A 26972-nucleotide genomic window follows, 5' to 3' on the forward strand; every position below is an offset into this window, starting at 1 on the left:
CAGTTCATGGCTGACCCTTGTGACACTTTCTTATTTTCCTTGATCCTGGCTGTTAGTTTGTTAGTTTGTTTTGAACATTTAATGATCCAGCTGCCAGCTTTCAGTAACTGAATTGTATCATTATTGAAGAAATCTGGTTGCACTTTATGAGAGAAAACATCACTGTTTATATTGTTGTCCTGTTCCTCCCCTGTAATTTTTCCTATTATTATTTAAAATAACACCCAAGTCTCTCTCAGAAATAGCCTTTAAAAGATTTCTGTGTTCAGAATCAACTTCAAGGGGAAACAAACCTCACAAATGAGTGGCAAACAGGGGGAATCTTTTTATTAAATATTAGGCATGTGGGTTGACTATATTAATTTTAAATCATTCCTGTAATATTTTCTCCTTTCCTTTGACTCTTCAGATGCTCACATAATATGCAAAAAATTTTGCAATGGATACAAAAGAAACATTAAATATATTAAAATCTGCATTTTAATAAAATTGTCAATGTATAATACATATCCTGCAACTGAGAAAGAATGATAAAAAAAGCAATAAAAAGTTAATATAGGCATAGAACTATTTAATAACTTTTAATGTTTTACAGTATGATAAAAATAAATGTAGTCTTGAAACTGTTGGATAGTGTTGTAGGAAATATCCTAGTCTAATCTGTTTTAGCTGTTTAGGAGTAGTAGACCTGTGTTATTCTTATGTATTTTCTATCTCCTTTGAACTGTTGGGATTAATCTTGTGGATGTGTTTCTTTCTCATTTCAGACGGAGTGGATGTTGAGGATGACCCCTCTTGCTCATGGCCAGCATCATCGCCTTCCAGCAAGGACCAGACTTCCCCTAGCCATGGAGAAGGCTGCGATTTTGGTGAAGAGGAAGGAGGCCCGGGGTTGCCCTATCCATGCCAGTTCTGTGACAAATCGTTCAGCCGCCTCAGCTACTTAAAGCACCACGAGCAAAGTCACAGTGACAAGCTCCCTTTCAAATGCACATACTGCAGTCGTCTCTTCAAACACAAACGGAGCAGGGACCGCCACATAAAGCTTCATACGGGAGACAAAAAGTATCACTGCAGTGAGTGTGATGCAGCGTTCTCAAGGAGTGATCATCTTAAAATTCACTTAAAGACTCATACGTCCAACAAGCCATATAAGTGTGCCATTTGTAGACGTGGATTCCTGTCATCTAGTTCGCTGCATGGACACATGCAGGTTCACGAGAGGAACAAGGATGGCTCTCAGTCCGCTTCCCGGATGGAGGACTGGAAAATGAAAGACACTCAGAAATGCAGTCAATGTGAAGAAGGCTTTGATTTTCCTGAAGATCTTCAGAAGCACATTGCAGAATGTCACCCTGAGTGTTCCCCTAATGAAGATCGATCTGCTCTTCAGTGTGTTTACTGTCATGAACTCTTTGTAGAGGAAACGTCCCTGGTAAATCACATGGAGCAGGTTCATAATGGTGAGAAGAAGAATTCGTGCAGCATTTGCTCTGAGAACTTTCATACTGTGGAGGAGCTGTACAGCCACATGGACAGTCACCAGCAACCAGAGTCGTGCAACCACAGCAACAGCCCATCTTTGGTAACTGTGGGGTACACCTCAGTATCTAGCACTACTCCAGATTCGAACCTCTCAGTGGATAGTTCAACAATGGTGGAAACGGCTCCTCCTATACCAAAAGGTCGTGGAAGGAAACGGGCAGCTCAGCAAGTGCCAGATATCACTGGTCCTTCGAGTAAACAAGCAAAAGTTACTTATAGCTGCATTTATTGCAACAAACAGTTATTTTCCAGCCTTGCAGTTTTGCAGATACACCTGAAAACTATGCATTTAGATAAACCCGAACAAGCCCATATCTGTCAGTATTGTTTGGAGGTATTGCCATCTCTCTACAATCTGAATGAACATCTTAAGCAAGTCCATGAAGCTCCAGACCCAGCACTGATTGTTTCTACCATGCCTGCCATGGTGTACCAGTGCAACTTCTGCTCTGAAGTGTTCAATGACCTCAACACCCTTCAGGAACATATCCGTTGTTCTCATGGATTTGCCAACCCTGCTGCTAAGGACAGTAATGCGTTCTTTTGTCCCCATTGCTACATGGGATTTCTTACAGATTCTTCTCTGGAAGAGCATATTAGACAAGTCCACTGTGATCTTAGCAGTTCCCGTTTTGGTTCCCCTGTGCTTGGAACCCCAAAAGATCCAGTGGTGGAAGTGTATTCTTGTTCTTACTGTACAAATTCTCCAATATTTAATAGTGTTCTTAAACTGAACAAGCATATCAAGGAGAACCATAAGAACATTCCTCTGGCGCTGAATTACATCCACAACGGGAAAAAGTCCAGAGCCATGAGTCCGTTATCTCCCGTAACCATTGAACAGACCTCTTTAAAGATGATGCAGGCAGTCGGAGGTGCTCCTCCTCGTCCTGCCGGGGAATATATTTGTAATCAGTGTGGTGCTAAGTATACTTCCTTGGATGGTTTTCAGACTCATTTGAAAACACATCTTGACACTGTCCTGCCAAAACTGACCTGCCCTCAATGCAACAAGGAATTTCCAAATCAGGAGTCTCTGCTGAAGCATGTTACCATTCATTTCATGATCACCTCGACCTACTACATCTGTGAAAGCTGTGACAAGCAGTTCACTTCTGTGGATGACTTGCAGAAGCACCTATTGGACATGCATACGTTCGTGTTCTTCCGCTGCACCTTGTGCCAAGAGGTTTTTGACTCCAAGGTCTCCATTCAGCTACACTTGGCTGTGAAGCACAGTAATGAAAAGAAAGTATACAGATGTACGTCTTGCAACTGGGATTTCCGCAATGAGACTGACCTACAGCTTCATGTGAAACACAACCACCTGGAGAACCAAGGCAAAGTACACAAGTGCATCTTCTGTGGTGAGTCGTTTGGTACGGAAGTGGAGCTGCAGTGCCACATCACTACGCACAGCAAGAAGTACAACTGCAAGTTCTGCAGCAAAGCTTTCCACGCTATCATCTTGCTGGAAAAGCACTTAAGGGAAAAGCATTGTGTTTTTGAAACAAAAACTCCAAACTGTGGAACGAATGGGGCATCTGAGCAAGTTCAGAAAGAGGAAGTGGAACTCCAGACCCTGTTGACAAATAGCCAGGAGTCCCATAACAGCCACGATGGCAGTGAAGAAGATGTGGACACATCTGAGCCTATGTATGGCTGTGACATTTGCGGAGCAGCTTACACCATGGAGACTCTCCTGCAAAACCACCAGCTTCGAGACCACAACATTCGACCTGGAGAAAGTGCCATAGTGAAGAAAAAGGCTGAACTCATTAAAGGGAATTACAAGTGTAATGTGTGTTCTCGAACATTCTTCTCTGAAAACGGGCTCCGAGAACACATGCAGACGCACTTGGGACCAGTGAAACACTATATGTGCCCAATCTGTGGCGAGCGGTTTCCGTCTCTTCTGACTCTTACTGAACATAAGGTCACACATAGTAAGAGCCTGGACACCGGAAACTGCAGGATTTGCAAGATGCCCCTCCAGAGTGAGGAGGAATTTCTAGAGCATTGCCAAATGCACCCTGACCTGAGGAACTCCTTGACAGGGTTCCGCTGTGTGGTGTGCATGCAGACAGTGACCTCCACGCTGGAACTGAAAATCCACGGCACGTTCCATATGCAGAAAACTGGAAACGGTTCTGCCGTGCAGTCTACAGGACGCACACAGCATCTCCAGAAACTGTACAAGTGCGCGTCTTGCCTGAAGGAATTCCGCTCAAAACAGGATTTAGTGAAACTTGACATCAACGGTCTGCCATATGGTCTGTGTGCTAGCTGTGTTAATCTCAGTAAAAGTGGTAGTCCAAGTGTCAACATCCCTTCGAGCAGTAACAGACAAGGCATGGGCCAAAGTGAGAACTTGAGTTCCATTGAGAACAAAAGCAAGGCGGGGGGACTGAAGACTCGATGTTCTAGTTGCAATGTTAAGTTTGAATCAGAAAGTGAACTCCAAAACCATATTCAGTCAATCCACAGAGAGCTTGTTCCAGACAGCAACAGTACACAGCTGAAAACACCACAAGTATCTCCAATGCCTAGAATCAGCCCCTCCCAAACTGAAGAGGTAACCCTTTTTTCTTTGCTCTTGACACCTTCCATCCTTTTGGAAAAAAAATCCCCCTTTTCTCAAGCTGTGTTGTCACTTGTCATGAAATGATTAGGCTGATCCATGTTACATTTCCATCCACAGCCATTAGCTAGTAATTACTTGCTTCTTGATATGCCTTACATCTTGGATTGAATTGTGTGGAATAGGACTAATTCCAGTCTCCCTAGGATATTGTCTTCTGTATCACTGAGGAGATCTATCTTCATGCCAGCACAACTGAGATCTGGAATCTTATCCTAGCTCCCATACGCGTTGGTATCCCCAGCTAGGAGTTGTGCTTACGGCAGAGAGCATTAATGACAGAGGAGTAGACACAGTGAGCCAAAATGCTGGCATAAGGGGTAGATTTTTTAAAAAATATTTGTGAGCAACAAATTGAGGTTATTTTTCTTAATTGTGTTGTAGACATTAATTTTCCCCTCTTATAGCATATTTTGATTAAGTAGAAGTGCAATGCTAGCCTAAGGTAAATCAGTCCTTTGGATGCAGTTCCTTGTTGTTTTTCTTTCCATTCCTGATGAACAACATTTTGATGTCACTAAAACACCTAGTGGATGATGATTGAAATCCCATTCATACAGCATAAATTAGAAAGTAAATGTCAACCTCTTGAAAGATGTCATCTGCTTCCTCAGTCACCAGTGACCAAGTCAAAGCACCTGTATATGGGGAGGTAGGGTGGTCATGTACTGAGGGAAGGGAATTTCTTTTATCTTCAGAAATGTTATAATTAGAATCATTTAGAATTAATATTTTAGGCATGGTGTCTTGCATAATGCCCCCTTATTGTTCAGGGAGCCTAAAAACACAACACAACCAAATTATAAGAAATAATAACTTTTGTTTCAAGAAGGCTTTTAGCCTGTAATGATACAGGCATGGTACAACCCATTGCTGTGAAGCTGTATGGATACCCTATGGCTAGGGAGCTGCTGCTCTTCCATCACCTTCCTCACTCCCTGTTTGTGAGCCCATCTGTTGGGAAAGAGATCTCTCAGCATGTCGTCCAACAGTGTTGTACAAATGGGAGGGCAGAAGGAGTCAGAGAGGGAAGAGGAAGGATGCATAAGGATATGTGGGCCAAGAGGTGAGTATTTATGGAGCTGCTGAGAACATAGCTGAAGATAGGCTGGGAGCACAGAGCTTAAGAGTGCCCCTAAGAGGGAATTGGAGCTGAGAGGTGAGGATGAAGTAACAGGCAGGATGTGCCTGCCAGGGAAGGGCCTATGCTCTCATGACTTCATCTCCAGTTTGCACATTGGGTGCTGGAGGGGGACACCTGGGGAATGAGGTGTGGTGTGGAATTTATGGGGGGTTTGACTGAGAACCTGAGGTCTAAGGCAAACTTTATTTCTAAAGAAGAGGGAAAAGCGTGGTTCCCATTAGCTGTAGTTCAGGCTATTGATGATCCCACTGCTGCTAAATGGGAACCACAGGGATTACCAGCTGTATATTTCTGATAGATTCAGAGTCATCCTTGTTTCTGCTACTGTTATCTTGCACTGAGTGACTACATGAAATCCCTCTTCCCAGTCATGTTGGAAAGCCAATTCCTGCTTCCTCAGGCACAATCAGAATTGTGTGTTAAGACAATCACCATGCTAAGATGTTACCAACTTGTCTTTCTCTTGCTTGTAAACTGGACAAAAAGAGATTTGGAGGTTCTTTGTGGTGTCAGGATATAAGATCACCTTCAGTGATCACCTTCAATGTCATCAGTGAATGTTCCTGTACATGTTCCTGGATCATGTATAATCAGAGTTCTTAGTTCTTCTTCTGATTGGCATCACATTCCTTTTCCTACTCCTTTTGATTTTTCTCTTAAAAGTGTATTTAAGATGAAAAAGCTTTTTAAACTACAGCAAGATTTGTGAATAGCATTTGCCTCCTCCAAATCGCTTTTTGCACCCTGCCCCTATTTTGAGGATGTAAACTGACTTTTCTGTGTCTGTGGTTCTAGTCTCCACATAGTAATGTAGACTGTCAGATTCTTTTCTTATGGGAAGCACAAAGCTATCAAATTCTTGATAGAGCATCAATACTTCTGGAAACCATAAGTGCATGTTTGTAAAATCCTGAAAGATAATTTATTTTTCTAGCAGATATTACTGGTTTCAGGTTGTAGTGATGCAAGCATTGTAGCAATGACAATAAATTGAAAATAGTAATATGCAAACGCTTAACACTATAGGTTGGATGTCCAGGCTAAGGGAAATGAAAACATAAACATGTAGTACAAAGAGTAAAAAAAAATTGGATTACTAAAATTTATTAGTCATTGGCTTTGCTACTTCACTGCAAGGATGTTTCTTTACCTGAATGGGATTTTGAAGATGGCTACTTAAAGATAAGATTTTTGAGAAATTTTCAACAACAACAAAAAAATCATAATATTAAGGAGCAAAAGTTTCATTTGCGTTAGAGAGTCACATGGTTTGAGATTTCAACTTGTATATAAGGAACATTTCATTCCTAAGGCCAGAAAAATACCGAGGTGAGTTGTCAGACCGTTAACAGTGCTGAATACTCTTTGTTACTTCAATCATAGATTACAATGGTGAAAATACTGGAAAATACCTTTTTAGGATCAAAGATAACACTGAAAGTGTCCCTTCTAGATTCTTTCCCAAGTATTCTCATGGTTGAACTAGAAAACTTCCCTTTTTAGTCTGTACTCAGTAGCATCATAGGCTGTAATTACCTTAACGTGGTATAATGTCATCAGCTGAGCTGTCACCTGCTGAGTTCACCCTACTTGCTAAGTGAAAGACGTTGACCTGAATCATCTTCAGTGAAAGTTACCTTTTGGTTGGGATTGGAAATGATGAGCAGTGCTTATCATCAGTTACAACAACTCCAGGAGCAGGTCAGAACTTGTTAAACCTGTCACACTACTGAATTATTGCAAGCACACTTTTAGGCTCGGTTGATAACCTTCTTAGTGATAGTTAATGTCTAAAAGCAGAGAGCAAGGTCTGATATGCTAGTGAATTGAGAACTAGACCTTTTTCTGTCACGCATTTGCTTTGCTGATTTGGCCAAATCTGCTTGAACATCTCTGTTTTATTTTCCTTATTCAGAATATAAGATAGATGATTCCTGAAAAGTGTGTTTCCATATTTAATTGGGACACATTTTTTTGTAAAGCACTTGGAAGATGAAAATCAGTGTTCGAGAAAAACTGTGTGGCCTTGCTTCTCTTGTTCCTCCGTAATATGCTGTTATGCACTTAATGAGAGAACTCCTGACTCAGCAGAAGGTGTGCCCTCACTTTTTAAGCTTTGAGACTACTGTGCTTGCACAACCACACCAGTGTAAATGTTCAGTAAGTTATGCTGTTCATTTCTTAACTAGCAGGGGAGGAGAGAGTGGACTCCAGCTTACACCAGCAGTTTACTGGTAAAACCTAAATTATGCTAGGTGTATCCTCATGTGCAGCTGTACTCAGTTTGGGGCTCTGTTCGTAACTTCCAGAGTAGAAGCATAATTGCTTTAGTTATGTATCACTTTATACCATGAATGTGAAGCTCATGTGAATACTGTATTACCTGTGGCAATGCAGACAGTCCTTCATTAATAATACAGGAATGCTCTGGGTTTTCTGGTGCTGAGGAGAGAAGGAGTAGTGTGAGCACATGGCCAAATTATTGCAGGAATAAATATGCTTATTTAGGTGTGGCAAAAGACTTGCAGAAACTCACTATGGCAGAGAGTATCAGAAGTGCTGGACAAAGGAGAGAGCTAGCAACTATCACACAAGCTGGAGAACCAAATAAGTGAATCTGGGGCTGCTCTTCTGTCCTGTTGTGGTTGTGCAGAGCTATATGCCAGGATGGGCATGTCACAGCAGGGGACACCAGGCACATCACAGCACCGTTCTGGAGGGAGCCGTGAAAGTGCAGGCTGACAATGAGCTTGCAGAGATGGGGTCACAAAATTCAGATTCTGTGGAGAGCTTATGGCTCCTTGAAACTCACATTCTACGACCTCAGATGAATCCAGAAAATGGTATCACCCTGGGAGAAAGAATGGAGCTCAGGTAGGTGTACTGTTTTATCATTACATTTTTTTTCGTTATTTATTTATGGGCCCTGAATCTATTTTTTTCTCTCCTGTTGTTCCCCCCTTCCCAAAACACTACCAGACTCACAAAGACAGAAAAGAGGAACTGCCTTTTGAAGTAGCTGGTTTATTTCAGCAGCATGCACTGGCAATCAGAGGCAAAAAGAAGAGAGAAAAGACTGTGAGCAACCCAGAAATGTTCCCAGATGCATGCTTTTGGCAGGGCAAGCAATAGCATTTTAGCAATATAAATCACTGTGCTTTTAACTGAAAAAATTCACTGAAATCAATACTCATGCATTTAATTGAAATACATAAAGAAATTAAAATAATCCTCCTCATCAGCAATCCAAGCTGATCGTTCTGACTACAGGATTTTTATGAATAAGCACATAAACTTGTAATGTAAACATAAGTAGTGCCTTGGGTTTCCTGTCAGTGAATCCAGGCCCAGAACAAGTGATTTTCATGCTGCATTTTGGATCCAGGGACAGAAAGAGGTAAAGAAGGTTTGTTCCTGGCACAAAGATTTGGCTTTGAAAGTAGTTTGTGGAACTAATCTGTGACAAACATATTTTCTGCTTCTGGAGTTTAAGAATGAGCTCACTAAAAATACAATTTTTGTCTTCCTGCATCATTTGAACACTGTCTTCAGGAAAGTATTATTTAAAATGTGACCATATATATTTTTGGAAAGCATCAGCTTATTTTTCTTGCCACAGTAGGCCATTTCCACTTTACACTATGCTTTAGTTTCTAGTAGTGCCACTGCTATGAAGTGGTTGACAAGATCCAGGCCTTAAGCATTTGTCTTCTCTTTGTCTTTACACTTTCAGTAGTGAGCTATTAGAATCCTCTTTGAATTTAACAAGGATGGTATTATTTATTATCCTGTTGCTATAAATCCTGCCAAAATTAAACATCAGACTTCCCACCTCACACACACCATGAATTCAGTGTGTGAGAGGAAGCCATGTGTTGGCTGGGAGCTGCAGAACAGTAGCAAGAGGGATAATTGTCCTGAGTTGGCTTAGCTGCCTGTCCACTGATCATTAAAATCTAATGCTGTGTGTCTGTCTTGTTATTTGTCAGAGGCTTCAGATGGGGAATTGGGAAATCTGTCTTCTGCACACCTGTGGAAAACTTTGCATGAGAGGATGAAAGGATAACACGTTCTCCAAAGTTTTCAAGAGCACCAAACCAAGATTTCCATGAAATAATGCAGTACAGGGGAAAGCCTGCTTGAAGAAACGCAGAATTGGAGAGGGACACAGGAATGTGGATGAAGGCTTTAAGCATCTGTAGAGAGGGCAAATGCAGATTCAACAAAGCTTTTTGAGACAAAACATCAAGAGATGTATGCCCACTGTGCAGCTGTGGAGCCCACTGTCCTCACAGGGCTTTCCCTGTACTTGTATCTGCTGGCCAACTGACCAGTGTAACATCCCAAAAGTTCTGCACAGCCCCAAAGGAAGATCAGAATAGTGATGAGTGTCTGCATTTGGGTAGACAAAAGAAGAAATCTCATCGAATTTTCTAGCCTGATCATCTTTAGGACCAAGGCATGGAAAATCATGGTGTATCTCTTTTTGTCTGCTGGTTTGCGTACTTCTAGAGAGATCTCTCACTTCCCCCTCTTATTTTTGGACTACTCTTGGCCAGTTTCAAGGAAAACTTCATAGGTGAATAGTAATCTCAAAGCCTATGAAGTTTTTACAATATTTGGGAAGAGGAGTGACACAGCAGGTGATAGAATACCAATAGGAAAGAGGCCTTTAAGAGATCCAAAGCAGGAAGATGGCTTTAGCTGAAGTTCAAGCTGAAGTCAAGCAATCACAAGAAATGAAGCTATAAGAAACTATGTTCTGTTCTTTGTGATACCAACAGGCCAGCTTCTTTAGTGACTGTAAATGAGAATTGTTTTTTATCACCACTCAATAAAATTGTTATATGTAATGTGTGCATTACTTTGTCTCCTACAACAAAAGTAACACCCAAATTTGTTACTCTGTCATCAGGGAAATAAAATGGCTAACCATTAATTTAAAATGGATATGTAGCCTCAGAAATGCTTGTTTCAGGAAGTTGTACAAAATGAACATAAACCAACTGCCTGACATGTAGTATCTTGTTAAAGAGTACTCTTCTTTGACCTCCCATAGCTCTGTGATGCTGGTAGTTGATCTTATGCCTAATTATTCAAAACTCTGAGGTATTTTTTTTCCCCTGCACAAGCCATCTTTCATTTATACCATCTCCTGCACTGTATTACAAATTATTGTATAAAATATGACCTGTAGTATTATAGACAATGTATTCTGCTGAGTATGACAGCAGAGGTATGTCTCTTGCTAACATCCACCTTTGCCGTGTGACATTTCAGGACAAGAGGGAGTGGGCAAAAATGAACACACAGGAGGTTCCCTCTGAACATCAGGAAACACTCTTACTGGTGGGGGTGACTGAACCCTGGCACAGGTTACCCAGGGAGGTTGTGTATCCTTGGAGATACTCTGAAGACATCTGGACATGGTCCGGCTCTAGGTGCCCCTTCTTGAGCAAGGGTACTGGACCAGAGGACCCCCAGAGACCCACCTCAACCATTTTGTCCTTCTGTGGTTTCCACCATCCTTTAGTCCCTTCTGCCAGATGTATGTTGATTTTACCCTGCTCTTCCTTGATGGCTAAACCTGTGTTGCTAATATATGGCTTTGTAAGTCAGAGAGTAAAACGGCAGGGCCTTCCCTGATTTCAATACAGTCATACTAATAACAATGTGCACTTCTAGGAATAATTTGTAATGCCTGTGAAATGCCTCTGAAAAGTGACTTAGAAACAAAACTATTTAGAAATATAGCCATTTTAAAGTTGCTTACTGCTTGTATACTCAAAACCAAGGTGGGAGGTAGGAGAAAAGGGAGGTATTTATCCCCTTTGATCATACTTCCACCATTTTGGTATCCTGATGGACATTCTCTGGTTTTGTCTATTCTCAGATTCAGCATTCTGTGTAAAAATGGACACCTAATGGCTTTTCATACCTGGAAAGCCCCCTCTTCCTCTCTACATATATTCCAGTAGGAAATGGGGTGATTCACCAACAAAGAACGATCTGAGACTCAAGGCTTCCAGATTTCCTTCTGTACTTGTTTTACCATTGCCGTAACAGTCCTCTTCTTGGTTTCTTTTCTGATGGCTGGAATAGGTTTAGTGCAAACATCTAGGAACATGGCTGTCTGCATACAAAGCCTTGCAACCATCATTGGCACAGACCTACTTGCAATTGACTCTGCTCTGCTGCTTGGTGCTTCTTTCAGAGGCCTGGTCAGGGAATGTCTGCACCACCTGGTGATTTTCCTGAACTATCTGTCTTAACCATTCCTCATTTTTCTTATGTTCCCTGCTTCACAGCTGGTAGTTTTTGTGATGGTAGTTGAGTGGTTCAAACCTAGAAGTATGGCATTCTGCTTCTGAAATAAATTCTGCAATCTCTTCTTTTTCAGATAGGGAATTGGTAGGCTAAAGCCCTATGTAAAAAGAAATTAGCTTATCACAGGATGTACCTAAGAGGAACTGCTGGCATTTTAAGAATTAATGTGAAAGTAAAAGATTATGAAATAGGACAGAGGGAATTCTGGGAAGTTCCCTTAATTCCCTTAGAGGAATGCAAGTATGTCTTGACAGGGAAAAACCAGTTAGACACAAATCATTGTGGAGAGTGTTGAAGAGTGGCTGAGCAGAGTGCTTGTTTTGCTGGTACACCACTTCCTTGGGCAGCTGTGCTGCCCCACCGGAGGTTTTTCAGCTGGGCACGCAGTCAAGCATCATTGCAATGTCAGCAGCTGTGTTCCAGCTCAGATGCTACCGGTATATTTGTTAACACTGATGTGGCCTAAGAGAATCCATAAAGGATAGTGCTAAAATTACAGCAACATGATTGTAGGACTCCGTTTATGGCATATTTTGAGTGTAGGCAAGCCTTTGTAAAACCCCAGTCTTGCCAGCGTTATCATGTGAAGCCTTCATTTGTGAAGTCCCATTGACTTCCCCAAGTGCAGAGCTAATTGCATGAGAAGGATCTAAGGGGTTTAATCCTTCTCCTGATACTTCAATGAAAATTAATTTCTTATATATTATGTATGAGTAATATATTTCTGTTTGTACATTAATATTAATGTTGCATATTTCTGAGTACAAGTTCTATTCTGTAGGATTAAATTATCTTGGTAAGTAATAGCACAGAATTCAGGTTGAGTTGAAAGTGGACAATTAAGGGCAGGGGGAGGGTCCTGACTCACACTTCAGAAAGTGAAATTAATCAGCATTAAATTTCCATAGAGTGGGAGAAAAGCTGTTGTAGTGTTTAAGTAAAAAAAAAAAAAAAAAAAAAAGGTATATAAATAGCTCCTGATTTTGCCTTTCTGTTAAAATCCAGAGAGCTTTTACAAAATTTGTGATGGAGAAAAGAGACAAGTGTATTCTCTTGTGCGTACTTGCAAACTATTAATTTTATTGGCCTACATCTGTTGCTGCTTGTTGGTGAAGAAAGTAGTGGCTTTATTGAATGACAGTCTGTTTCAGTATGCCTTTTTTAAAACAAAGCAGAAAAAGCAACTTTAGAAAGGAAAAAGTCTATCAGCTTGTGTAGAATATCAGCTTTTCACATCTCAGGCCTGCCAAGGCAAGCTCTGCTGCCTGTGCTTTGAAGCCACGTCATTTTCAGAATTTCAGTGCAGTGTTGATCATAGTTCCTCCTTAATGTCCACAGCCACACAAAGGCTCTGACACAAATGCTGAGTGTTGGGATGCCTCTTGATGGGTTAGCAGCTCTAAGGCTTCAGATGGTCTCAAGGTTGGCAGTCGCCTTTGCTTTTAAATGCAATGTAAGGAGACAGAAAGAGGTGGGGATGCTGACAGAAAGTTCAGTTGCTGACTCAGTCAGCCCCAAATTCCTGAGCACCGCTCAGCACATAGGTTTGCAGAGCTCAGAGACTCAGTTTCACCCAGGATCAGAACCCTCAGATAGAAAGACAGAAAGAAGTGTATTTGGTTTTTAGATCCCAAATCAAATTCACAGTAGTTAAAGCTGTTTGTACTCATCAACTATGTAAACCTGATATGAAGTAATTGAGAGAAAATAAATATACAGCCATGTGCTGCCAGGTTTTAGGGTTACTTTTCTGGCAAATACCTCACTTCAGTACTGAATTTGAAAGACCTAGAGAGAGTTAAAGGATTAGAGAGCTCAAAGGAAAGAGATGTAGTTTTTAAATGTGGCAAGATATGTTTCTTTCTGTGTGGGGATGTGGGACATTGCAAGCTAATGCACTTCGTCAGCCAGGGGAAGGAAAGGTTTGTAACTAAGAGACACTGAAGACAGATGTGAGTAAATGCAGAATCCAGAATGTAAAGGTGAAAGACAACACAGCAGACAACGAGTTCAAGCAGAGTAGAGAAGGAAGGAATGCTAGCATGAACATTTGTATTTCTAACTCAATGTATTTTGGGTATGAATGCAATAAGTAACCATAATGAATAAAAAAAAAGGAGAGAAAATAATGTTTCTCTCCATTTTTCATTTTGCTTACTTTATGGGATTGATTGTATTCTTTCTCTAGGCATGTACTCTCAGACCCATTATACTTAAGGCCCTGCTAAACAAAAGCAAAACAGAAAAGTCTTCATATAATCTCCATGAACATGTTTTCAAAAGCAATCAGGAAATACTAATTAAAGGGTGCTGTTTGAGCAATTAGAAGAGTTAGCAATTAGTCAATTCAGAAAAAAAGTATGAAATGACAGTGCCCCATAAGCAAGATAAATAGCTAACTATTTAGTGAAACTGGCTAACATATGCTTAGTTTTTTAAGAGCTTAAGGTTGACAAAATAACCATCCAGGAAGATAGAAAAGAAATCCTCAATTAAGGTACTGTCAGAATTAATCTGAACTGTGATGAAAAATGGCTAAATGGACAAAGCTAGGACCATGGTTGCTCTTGTGACTCATGCAGGGCCAAGCACACTGCTAATGCTTAGTAAAATAATGATTTAAAAAAATCAGCTGGCAGCATTAGGAGTCAGCACTGGCAAGTTGCTGTAGTTACTGTGCAAGTTTTGACATGTTTTTTTGCATGATTTGTTGGAAGCTGTTCACCTTATCTTGTCAGGTTACTGTTCTGTTAGGTTTAACAGGTAGAATTAACTCCACCCTGGATTTATATGAGGGAAACTGTGAGTGAATGACTGGTATGGGAGAGGGGAATTAGAGGATGTGGGAGGTGTGGTATCACTCTTTTTTGACAACAGCAGGTTGTCTCAGCCGTGTCATTCATCCATACACTGAGTCTGTGCCAAAGCTGAGGGGAAAAAGCCTTGAAAGTCCCCTTTACTGGTGTGACAAAGACAAATGTTGTAACTAGGTGTAAACAGGAGATTATTGGTAGGGTAACAGGTACACGTCAAAACCATTTTTGGTAGTGCATGGAAGAGAGGTGCGGAAGGAGTATAGAACAAACTAAGGATGCCTGCCAGGCTAGGACTGAAGATGCAGTGCATTAGAAGCTGTAAGAGAGGCTTTGGTAATTTCATATAAGGAATAAGTATTCAATTAAAAGGAGCATGGATACAGGAGATCCAGAAATGGTATATGTAATCAAGAAAACCACTACTGGTAAAAAGAAATGCTTTGTTGTGGAGCTTGTGGCATGTCCTCCCCATGGAGAAGAATGAAGTATGGATTAGGGGTAATATAATGGAATATAACATACAATAAATGACTTACAAACACAGAAAAATATCCACTCCAAAATTCTCAGTGAAAGGAACTGAAGATAAAAAGAAACATTAAGCAGATAAATTTATAATCTTTAGGACGAAGCATCAACAGCCTGGGAAAAGGCTACTAAGCAGACACTTAACAGGGAATGTAAGGCTTATGCATGAAATTACTGGTTTGCAAGCTTGATTTAAACAGTGAGGAACATGAGAGGAAGGCTAATCAAAGACATGATAGAAGAACACCTAGAAAGTTTGGATTTAATGAAGGATAGAGGGCAAAGATTCACAGAGGGAAGGATCATGCTTAAAATTTTCAATAAAGAGTATTTTGAGAGACCAGCCACAAGTGCTGACAGAGAAGCCTATAAACATGATTTACTAGGATTTTAGCAAAGCTTTTGAAACAGTATAGCACAAAAGACTAATCTATTGGGTGAATAAGTACAGCATAGGGAGAAATACTTTGTTTGATTAAAAAAGAAAAGAAACACTATCTTGGGTATGGAAAGCTTAGGAGTCTTGTGAATTAAAGCAGTTTAGTTTGGAGGGGTGTAAAGAATGGAAAGCCTTAGGAATCATTATTTGCACCAATTTTGTTGAACTTAGGCATCATATCAATAGTCTGGAAGAAAGAATAAGTAGTAAGGTGATGAAGTTCCCTGATAGTACAAAACTGGGGAAATGTTGGAAGAAAGTAGTTAGGTGATAAAATACTGAATGATTTTGACAAGGAGGTGGAGCATGAGCCAAGAAGTAGTTCATTTTCAAGTAATATAATGAGGCTAGGGAATAGAAAAAAAGAATGTATCAATACTTCAGACAGTCACAGGGCGCAGAATTCTACACAGAAGTATGTTCTGCGTACTTTTGAAGCACTTCTGAATAGAACTGTAAATCCTCCAGTAGAGTGGTTATTAGTTGGTTTACTTTGTTTATAAAAGCAAAGAAAATAAAATTCTGTGCACAGAATTGAAGTACCAATTGAAAGCCCATATTCCTGTGCCATTTATAAAAGCAGCAAAGTCTCATTTGACATGACATAGACACTTTGGGCACCCTTTGGAAAAGAGATTTGGAAAACTGCAAAGTGATAAGTGAGGATCAGCACAATAATTAAAGGTCTAGGTGACATTAATTATTCGAAAGGTTAGAGAGACACATACATATGCTCTGCATGGATTGAAGGTCCAGTCCAAAGCCTTTAAATGAAGTCACAGAGAAGCCTTGGTTCTTGCATGAAAGGCTTGAAATTGGTTCTGAAAAGAGGAAAGCAAGCTAACAGGAGTGCAACAGTCATCTGATTCTCTTGTGAGACCCTTGTCCAAGCAGTTACTTTTCTACAACAATGTTGAATGGCCCCAGGAATGACTTGGGCCTCAGATTTACACTCAGCATGTAGGAAACAAATTGACACTTAGGTTCTTGACAGGAGAGGGTTCAGAGAAGGATTGTGGGCTTGTTTATTGAAGAGTTTTTATTAAAAGATGAGGTGACAATAGTAATAATAATAAATAATAAATAAATAAAAGGACAAAGTTAAACCACTTTCTTAATCCCATGTGTCTCTTGCCTCTGGAACAAATCTTTGGGAATTATGCAAGACAGTCACAATTTAGAACAGATTGGGGCATCTCGGGTTACTAAAATGGTCCTGTCTGAATCCATATGGAAATGCACTCGATAAGAGTCTTCTGTGGCACACCTTTGCTGACATGAAATTACTCTGTTACAGGAAATGTGTGTTTGTAGGGACGAATGACAACATTGTCATTCTTCTGTCTCTTCAGGAGACTCACAGGTGTCCTCTGGGAAATGCACTCATGGCAGGTTAGGGTGTAAATGCCCTCAGCTGTACACCCTTCATTGTTGTGTAGAGCTGATGTACTCAGGGCTATTAGCTGGAGCAGCAGGGTTTGTGTGGCCCTCTGTCCTGCGGCTTGGGCAGAGGGTCAAGGATGCTCAGCAAGAGCTTCTTTTTGCAAACAACTACAGCAAGTCAAGGCAAGGATGGCTATCACAGCCCTGTGCTTCTTTCTCTCTGGAGCTATCTTGCATCACAGACGGCTGGAGACACTTGAGAGAAATTCAAATGCCTTCTTGAGTCACAATCCAGTTTTATTTCTGTGGTGTGTTACACAAGTGCTGCAAGGCTTCTTTCCTGGCTATCCAGGCAAGGGGCATGGAGCTGCAATACCGAGAGCTCATTTCTGTGTTATTCCCCCAGGTTTCCCTTTGTGGGAACACAGTGAGAGGAGGGGCTGAGTCTCCCCATGGATCTCACCCCAGTAGGGAATTGGGACCATCTATGAAGCACAGCAGGACCCAGCAGCTCCTGTGAGCAGTTACGAGTTCTGTGGTTCTGACAAAGCTTGTGAGACTAATATGTAACTTGCAGTGAAAAAGGACTTCCTTAGAATGCAAAACATATGGAAATAAGTATGTGGGTTTTGTTCAACATGGTGTGAAAATGACTGGGTTTGATCACTTTGAAAATCTAGGAGTAAATGGAATTTACTGAGTTTGCTTTTAAAATAAAAACTTAACCATGCACAAGTTTAGACACTTTGAGATGAGTGTGTGTTGAGCTAATAAAAGTTGATGTCAACATTTTAGAGTATGTTTGGAAACAAAAAAGAACTAGTGCTTGATCAAGCAGCAGTCACAAAAACATTCTTCCCTTCATGATAAAAAGAAAACCTCCGTGTGTGATTCTGCAAATATGTCAGATCATTTTGAAGAGGCTAGTAAGTGCTAGTAAATTATTATTTTGTTGTTGTTGTCAAGTCACTTTATTTTTTGGCATTAGACTTCAAAAAAAACCCCAACCTTTGTATGTGTTGTCTTTATGTACATCAGTCATAATTTTGCCGACAATTCTTGACATGCACTTTGCGTTGGTTTACTAACAAGAGAAAAGACCAGCCATTACATTTATGTTTCTTTATTTTTCAACAAAGTCACATATCAGGAATAATGCTAGCGGTATGCTAATAAACAATACATAGTGCCAGTCATCAGGGAGTAAGAAATATTTTCTAACTAGTTCTAAAGGGAAACAATGTTTTAAAAAAAGGGAGAGTGATTGTTATTTATGCAATATTGTTGTTCTATATGTCAGCATCAAAAAGCATCTTGTTAAGAGCTTAACATAATAAATCGTTGATTGTGACTGTCATTATTTAGAGGTCTTTGATAGATCTAGATGTAGTGCACTAAGGTTAAATTTACCAACATATAATAAGAAATACTTAGACTGAATCTGATTTTCTGCCAATGTTCCTGGTATTGTCAGACAAACAAAAAAAGAGACAAAGTGTTGTATATTTTAAAACAGCTCATTTGGCAAATCTTAAATGTAAAACTAAGTCAAAGCAGATTTGGTTTCTGGGTGCCCATTGATTTTTGTTGTCTACATAATCATTTAAATTGGTTACATTTCAGAAAACTGAAGTTAATTTAAATGAAGAACAGAAAAATATGCTTATGATTGTTTCCACTGAGAAAAGATGTGGCACATTTTATTGTCATCAGAAAATTAAAATAGCCTCTGTGTATGAGAAGCAATGGGAGATTTGTAAAGAGGAGCCCACAGGAACACTTAATTTCAGAGTTTACTTTGATTAGTCTCAAATTTTTCAGTTAACTTGGTAAGACAAAAGAACAAATGTTTGAAAAGTCTTTATATTTCTGCCTACAGACTCGAAGTAGAAAGATGCTTAATAGACAGACACTTTATCTGTCTGGGACAGGCCATATAAATTAGATGCTCATAAAAAATGCAGCAAACCTTTATTACTGTTTAGAGTCAGGTAAAAAAAAACCAACACCTTTTTAAAAATAAAAGTTATAATACCAGCTGTATAAAACTCTTCACAAGTTAAATATATATATATACATATATATATAAAATATACACATCCAAAATATAATACAAGACATGCTGTATTTTTGATGTGCATTATCCAGTGAACCCTACTTTTTCCTCAACTAATAGATATGAAATCTGCAATTTAATACATCTGTGCCAGTTTCTTGTGACTTTACATTCTTTATAAAATATGTGTTTTTCTGAGGTTTCTTCTTCTTTTTGCTGATGTAGGCAGTGTGCCTGTGGCACAGAAAAATCTGTGTCTCTTGAGTTACTGCCGTGATGTGGCAGTTCAGGGCTTACCTTGACTTCATTGCAACTTCAAAACAACAATTGAGCTCTCCAGGACTGTTACCTTAGGACTTGAGTCCTTGATACTACAATTATGCAGCTGAATAATTTTATGAATCTGACTTGTCTCATTAGATGCCAGGATAACTGCAGATTTTAAGTTTATGATGAAAAAACAAAATCCTTATTTGAAAACAGTCTTAGCTTTTACTTTTGAAACAGTGCTTTCCAATATCAACCATTTGGCCAACTGAGGTCAAGAAACCTTTGTGAGAAAATACAGTCACATTTTTAGGATGTTGAAATATCTTGGACAAGTAGTATATCTTGTAGAAAAGTGAAGGAACAGATCTTTTTTAAATGACATCAAGACAGAAATGAAAAACTTGTCCTGTGCACTGAAGAGAGCAGAGTAATGCATTTCCTGGTTTATAATGAAATTTGGTCTGTATACACCACAATTTTTAAGTAATTCAAGACCAATCTAATGTGACCAGAAGAGTTGCTCTCTGGCTAATTTCCAGTCAGGCTTCACAGTTTTAGTATAGGCTTCCCAGTAGATATTAAGCAGCTGCCCCAATACAGTAACTGTTTGTCCAGACTAGGTGGGATTTTTTTCCTCCTTGAAAAATGGCAACCTGATGGACCATTTAAAATGTGTGGTGCAGAGAATATTCTGCAGCCCCACTGAAAATGACAGGGAAGCAGATTTCTTATTTCTGTGTTCTTTCCTGGGCTTCTTCCCTGCCCTGTAGTGGGTCTAATCCATTGGTATAAAACGAAGGATTCACATTGATTTCAGTGTTGTTTGGCTCACATCCCCCATATCCTCATTGTATTCTACCTTCCATGAGTAATGCTGATGTTCTAGCAATAATGATCTGTCAATGGAGTTAGGAAGCTGACAAAAAAATACCTCTACAGAGTTTCAGAAAACTCAGATAAAAGGTAGTATAGAACCTACAGAGTGTTGTTTTTTAATATTAATAATGAAGCCTTAATGAAAACACTGCTGGAGAGCTTTAAATGACCACTGTGAACTTGGTATTTTGAGTTATAATGAAATTATTCCAATTGTATGTTTCAATAAATTTTATCTACCCTTGTTTCTTTAGAAGAAGACCTACCAGTGCATCAAATGTCAGATGGTTTTCTACAATGAATGGGATATCCAAGTTCATGTTGCAAACCACATGATTGGTAAGTGAAGCACTAAAACTTCTCAAAGACAGATAGCCATTTCTCTTACTCATGATCACCATTGCCTCTAAAATTAAACAGAGTTAAGGAGAAATTAATTGTGGATCCATCAATGATTAATCTGGGTGTGATTGATTTTTTTCTATTCATATTATTAGACTTGATAAAGCCTTAGCATATTTTATTTTCTGCAAGGGCTAGTTTAGACTTCTGCAGAGAATTATATATCCACTGCCAGTCAAAACACAGGTGATTAGCAAATTAAACTTCTAATCATTTTTGCATTATTGAAAACAAACTAACAGGAATGGTTAATGAACTGGATGTTAGCTTTCCATAGAGTTTTAGACAGGTTTTAATTTCAGAAGTTATTATGGTAATGACACTACTGTGTACTTCTCAAGCACCTTAGTACCAAAATCAAAACTGGTGAGTTTTTGTCATTAGGAAACATAAATAATTCAAATGGCCATAAAAAAGTATTGTTTGTTATGTTTGAGCAGTCTGGAAAAAAATCCTGAGTGTATCTGTATACAATTAAATACTATAATTTATTTGAAAAAATAAGGAATTGTAGTATGCAGTAATGGAATCCACTCTTTAAGGTACAAGCATTTAAAAAAAGTCTTTTAGGATTCCTGAATCCTGATGTTTACAAAGCTGTTACAGTTGCAAATTGGAATAAAACAAAAGCTGCTTTTTCTTTGATATTCATATCTTCCTATTATTTGCTGATTCCCCTAGGTTTACCCATAATGTTTTCAATTTGATAACCACTCAGTAATAGCACTAAGAGTTCTATCAGCCAATTAAATTTATCAAGCACATCATTTGCCCACTAATAAGATAACATTGCCAGGATTGCCTTGTTGGGTTTTTTTTTTGGGTTTGTTTTGTTTTATTTTGTTTTGTTTTTAGTCTCCCTTCCAAATTTGACTTTTCAAAGCAGAGATGAATACCAGTGATTTCTCCTGGCTTCCTTATGCTGGTTTTCTTGCTATAACAGAAAAGTATGCAAAGCAACGACCAAACAATATGGTATGGAAGGCAGTAATTGCATATCCAGCAGAAGATCATTTGCTTGTTTTTTGGTTTTTTATTTTCATTTTATAATTTAAAAATACTTAGTTTTCTGCTAAACTTTTTTTATTCTTTCAAGGTAACATGCAGATTTCTTCCATGAATACTTAGCAATTTGGCTGCAGTGTAGAAGAAAGTTACCTGCCAAATTTTAATAGCTCATATTTCTGGGTACTTTATTTAAGTTGTTATACATTTAGAGCATGAACATTTTATATATTTTTCATAAAAATGGATAAATGGAAAGGAAAAACTGGTTTTGTAAAGGGGCAGAGCAATTTGCCTGTTGGATTAAGCCTTAATTTTGATATTTTGTGTCTTTGGGTACAAGATAATTTGAACTACTTCGCAGTATTCAATCTATGTCAGTAACATGGAATTTAAAAGTAGAATACTACTAACAACAGCACACACCATTTCTGCTGTTTTATTTGACTCCATTGTTTGACATATTCTTAATTGTAGCATACAGTGATACTGAAATGTGACCAGGAATATGGATACTGTGTATAAGGGATGGAATTGATGATGTGTTTGCTTGCCACCCACTTCCCAAGTGCCTCACATTTTCAGAATAGGAGCTCACTTATTTAATGAAACACTGAGATTTATTTTTTCCCCCTCTGTTTTCTGGGTGAGTTTTATTAAAGGGTCAGAATGTGAGGAGCAAAATGAGGAGAGAGTCAGTAAAACAGAACAAATCCATTTAGCTGGTTTCAGCCTGCAGATCTAAAAAGTCATATTTTCTTAAACTGAGCTATTAACTGCCGATGTTTTATTTCTAAAAGCTGGAAGAGGTTGAATGAGAAAGAGAGTCTTCTAAAAAAATATTTAATTGTTTTGTCTGTGTTCTATCTAATCATGCATGATATTACTTCATGACATAACCATAGTGACACAGATTTAAACGTGCTTAATATAAAATCTTCCCAGTGAAATAAAGGAGCTTGCAAAACATGCAGGGAGATTTGCCGGTCATGCGTGTGGTAATCCGTGTTCAGTGGAAGATTCTTATCTGCACTGCCAGACTTAACAGTGCAGCTCCTAATGATGTAGCCTCGATTAAGCAAATGCGAGGGGATTTTGTGTTGGGGTGGAGTGAAAGGACTATCAGCGTTCTGGAGAGTTTTGAATGTGACCTCAGAATTGAAGCACAGGGAAAAATAATTTCTGTTCTCCAATTCTGTTAGTCTTCTCACCACTAATTGGATTTTTCCTTAGCTATCTTTCTAATTTTACTCTCCCCTCCTCCCCTTTAATTTATATCGTTGTTTGCCGGCCTTTTTCCAAGACCGTGTTCTGTCTAGAGAGAAAGGTTCAAGGGGTGACATCAAGCTGTTTAAAATCAGCCTTAGTTTATATGTATTTGTAGGTAGGCTTATAGTATTCATACATAATACAGAAAACATGCACACAAACACAGTTTTGTGAATAGATGTAATATATACCTATAGTTGTCTGCATGCATATCAATATGTAAATTGAAAAATATATTAGGTGAAACACTGGAGTGAATATTGACTTGTTGACACAGCACATTAACCAAACAAAAAAAAAAAAAAAAGGTTTCCTAAAGACATTGGTCCCTCCATTTTTACATGTATCTGATAAAATCTGTCTTCTTGCCCTGATTTCCTAGTAGGAGATTGGCAGAACAGGATGTAGTGCCTTTGATCCTCTGGGGTAAGGAAAGTAAGAAAGCTTTGGGAAGATGCAGAGAAAGAAAAGAGTTTGTAGGCAAGGAAGGGGGAAGATAATGTGGCAAGGGAGGAGTTAAAAGTCGGTAATGTGATAATCCCTAGATCAAATGAAGGGGCAATAAATGCCTTTACAGACATCATTGCACTGTGTCAGGAACTGTTATTTCCTCTCATAGTAAAATGTTCCCATTATCTGTGTTGTGGTTATTGATGGATGTAGTGTTTTCTTACCTGAAGGATTCCATAATCATAATTCAGGGAAAAGAGAAAAAGGGAAGCAGCTGGGACATGGGACAAATGTGAAAGTCGTCAGCCAACCTCACTCTGAAATGAGTAGGAACCACTGATAGAGGCAATGCTCAGCCAGCTGAGGGAAACAGTTGCTACTCACTATCGTGATGCAGTCTGAGAGCCTAGAAAAGTTGATGGGGTCCCATCTAATTACTGTGCCCCTTGAACATGATCCTGGGATGTAAGCTGAGTTCATGTTGCTAACATCCACAGAGAGAAGTTGCATTATGGAAGGTCACTGAGGCAAAGCTATGCTTATAAAACCCCAGTGTGAAACTTAGACTTTTAAATAAGGCAACTGGAATTACTTTGTTGGCTAAAATAGCTCCACTGAGGGTAGGTGTTTTTAGGTTGTGTGTATGTGTGTGTTTTTGTCTAATCAAATATAATCTCAACTAGACATTTAGCAGGGGAAGAGGGATTAGAGGCTATTTGAAAAGCCTCTTACTCTTCTTTGTTAGGAGGGTATATAGCATTTTTACAGATTTTTATTATACATTTCAATCAATTCAACAAGAGGGATTATGCCACCTAATGGAAAATAAAATCTGCCAATGACCCAGTGAAGTGTAACCTTAAGTATCTTTGACAACAATGCAATTTACATTCATTATTATACAAGTTATCTATTCAAAAGATGTCATAGGGGCAGCTTTCCCCAGTAACTACATGTTCATTACTTCTAGAACTTTCCATTCTAAAACTGCTCTGCAGCCTTTAATCGAGTCTTCACAACATCTTTGTTGTGGAGGACAGGGCAGTAAGCCTTTTCCATTCGGTGGATCAGGACAAAGAGGCATAGAAGTAGAATTCCTTGCTTGGGTTAAGTGAGCTAAACTTCAAGACTTCTGACTGCCAAATCTGTCCACACATTTCTAGACACTGTGCTTCATCAAGCAATACCTGTGTTTGCCTAAACTACACACTGATTCAGGCTTAGGCTAGGGGATGCTAGAAGACTGAAAGCAAGGCAAACCGTGGGCTTTTTTTAATAGGCCCTGTGTTTTGGCATTATTTTGGACCTAGATGTAGCATGTACCTTTGTTTGGATAATTTGTAAGGATGATTGCTGAATGAAGACCTGGATGTTGGAGCGTGTATTGAAATTTGTGGGGAAAACAATTTCCAGCTTTTGAGTGGGAAAGGAGGAAATATAAATCCAGGTCTGTTTCGTATGGGTTTAGGAAGTATTGGCATAAAAGGTAATTCTTCAGTCACCTTCTTTCTTCTGCTTTTCCATCTGGGTGGAATACATAGCATCTTTAACAGCTTTCTTTGAGAAAATTCTATTTCTGGGTGTCTGTGGAATTCTATTTCTTCATGGTGTCTGTGGAAAAGAGGCTTTCTGGCATCCTTTTGTTTTATCACGTAGTTTACAGTTGGCATTTGACCTGAGAGAGTAGAAAAAGAGTCTGCCATTGTTTGTGTTCTGTTTGCTGAATTCCACTGCTCCTCCTATTATTTTCTCTGTTATTTTAAGCAGACAAGCTAAACATTGTTTCATCTTTGAGTGATTCCTTTACATCTGTAGTATCTGAGGCGGTTCAGTGTAAATAGACTAAACAGTTGCTGTAGCAGTTGCCCAAGATTTTGCACACATGCAGCGTGGCTCAGAACTGGGGGAGCTAGGACACATTTATCTCAGGAAAGGAATTACTCCATATAAAATTATGAGGCTCAACAGCAGTAGTGTAAATTTGTAAGTGCTCTGAGTAAAGTGCTGTTAGGCATGAGATAATGTAAAGAGATGACATTGCCAAGAACTATTTATGAAGAGCTTAATTTTTTTCACTCTGATAATTCTTGACCAATAATTACCAGCTTCTAATTATCTATTTTAGTTAGAAAGAAATTTCTATCACTATGGAGGTTGGCATTGCAACTAGCGCATAAATCCCCAAAGAGGTAAATGTGTTCCAAACAGCCACAAACAACTGTCTCATGAAACATAGTGAGCAAATTGCGAGCCGCTGGCTGTGCACAACAGAGCAGCACATTTACCATTGAGGACTGATCAGGCTGACAAAGAGAATGATAAAGGGGGGAAACAGCCACAATCTTTGTAGTTTGCTGCTACTTTTGTCGATGAAGGAAGCAAGTCCCAGTGTCATAGCAAGAACCAGTACCCCTCTGAAGAGCTGGGGAGCAAAGGGGAGGGGTGTCATGGTCAAGATTCAGTACCTTTTTGAAAACCAACTTTTGACAGTTATTAAATAGGTAATTTCTGATAAGTAAACAACAGCTTGTTTTTGAGTGAAGGATGTTATGTAGCATTTAGCGAGGTAGCAGGTGTGAGCAGGAGAAGGAAATGAAGGGAAAGGAGAAAAAAAGGTGCCAAGCACTGAAGTTTGAAAGCAAATGGGAAAACAGGATGAAGCAATCCTGCGGTTGACAAGAAGAATTCTAGTTTACACCAGCAAATACTTCATCAAACACCAAGTCAATAAACCTATGGTGAAACAATTGTATTTTAAAAAGAAGAGTATATAGAAAATGAGACATAACATTTTAATTTCTGTGCAAAGAAATTTTACAGCTGTTTTTTACAATAGCAAGTAGTATGTAACCATTAGAAGATGTAAAGACACATTTTAGTGCAGGTCATGATTTTTGTTTTTTTCAGTGACAGTGATATAAGTATATAATATGTATATGTGCTTGAGTGTTGTGTGGATGTGCATGTTTGCATTATGCATGTATTAACTGCATGCATAATAAACCTATAAAAATAAATCATCTTATTTGCCTCACATTTGTGCAGTGTACATTACAGTACGTGTGGACAACATCACTGATGTCAAGACAAAGGAAATACCTCAATCAGCTTTCTGGAAATCAGCCCAAGAAAATTTTTGTCTGTTTGTAATAGCATGCAGCATTCACACATTCTGTTATTTGTCTAATGCCTAAAGTCATTAAACCCCAGGATTTTCCTTTCACTTATGGAGAAAGCTGTGCTGAGCAACTAATACTTGTTGCACCATGTTGGCCTCAAGTAATACATCTTCAGAACATCAGTTTAATCACTCTGCAGTAAATCTGATGTTGTGAAGTCCCCCTTGCCTGAGATTTGGAGATAAAGAATCCAAAGATATGGATCTACAGACTAGGGGAGAAAGGAGGTGGAGACTTTCTTTTGTTTGTCCTTTTTCACTGGTTTAATAAGTAGTAAGAAATGGAAATTGTCAGTTTATAGTGAAGAGAGGGATCATACCCTCTTAGCATCAGGAAATCATTTGGATGCCTGGGAATCTCCTGTTTACAGGCAGAGCTGGCAAGTAAAAAGTTAGAGGAAACTTGGTCACCTTCTCTGCAAAATGAGGAGGTGTAATTGAAATACCCAGGAAAACCAGCATTTGGAATTAAATCTGAGGAAACGTAGGTTTATTTCGTGAGCAGCTAGGTTACAAAATAGACGAAATCTGGGCTGTTTAATACTAACAGGAAGCTACTCTCCTGTGGGCAATGCTGGCTTATTTGAAAAGCCCATAAAGGGTTTCTGCATGGACCATACAAAAGGGATACTTTCTCTTTAAT

The 26972-nt window shown here is 39.1% G+C and overlaps 1 protein-coding gene across 8 annotated transcripts in view; it reads left to right on the forward strand.

The window, feature by feature from the left end:
* ZNF521 (zinc finger protein 521) overlaps positions 1–26972 on the forward strand; it is a 231306-nt gene that overhangs the window by 92959 nt on the left and 111375 nt on the right. For all 8 annotated transcript variants that reach the window (XM_050317243.1, XM_050317292.1, XM_050317302.1 and 5 more), the window contains 2 exons: positions 768–4120; positions 20280–20364. In XM_050317243.1, the coding sequence (XP_050173200.1) occupies positions 768–4120; positions 20280–20364 (3438 nt within the window). The remainder of the gene's footprint in view (positions 1–767; positions 4121–20279; positions 20365–26972) is intronic.

The sequence above is a fragment of the Myiozetetes cayanensis genome, unplaced genomic scaffold (assembly GCF_022539395.1).
Source record: "Myiozetetes cayanensis isolate MyiCay16 unplaced genomic scaffold, myiCay2020 scf1, whole genome shotgun sequence".
Classification (NCBI taxonomy): domain Eukaryota; kingdom Metazoa; phylum Chordata; class Aves; order Passeriformes; family Tyrannidae; genus Myiozetetes; species Myiozetetes cayanensis.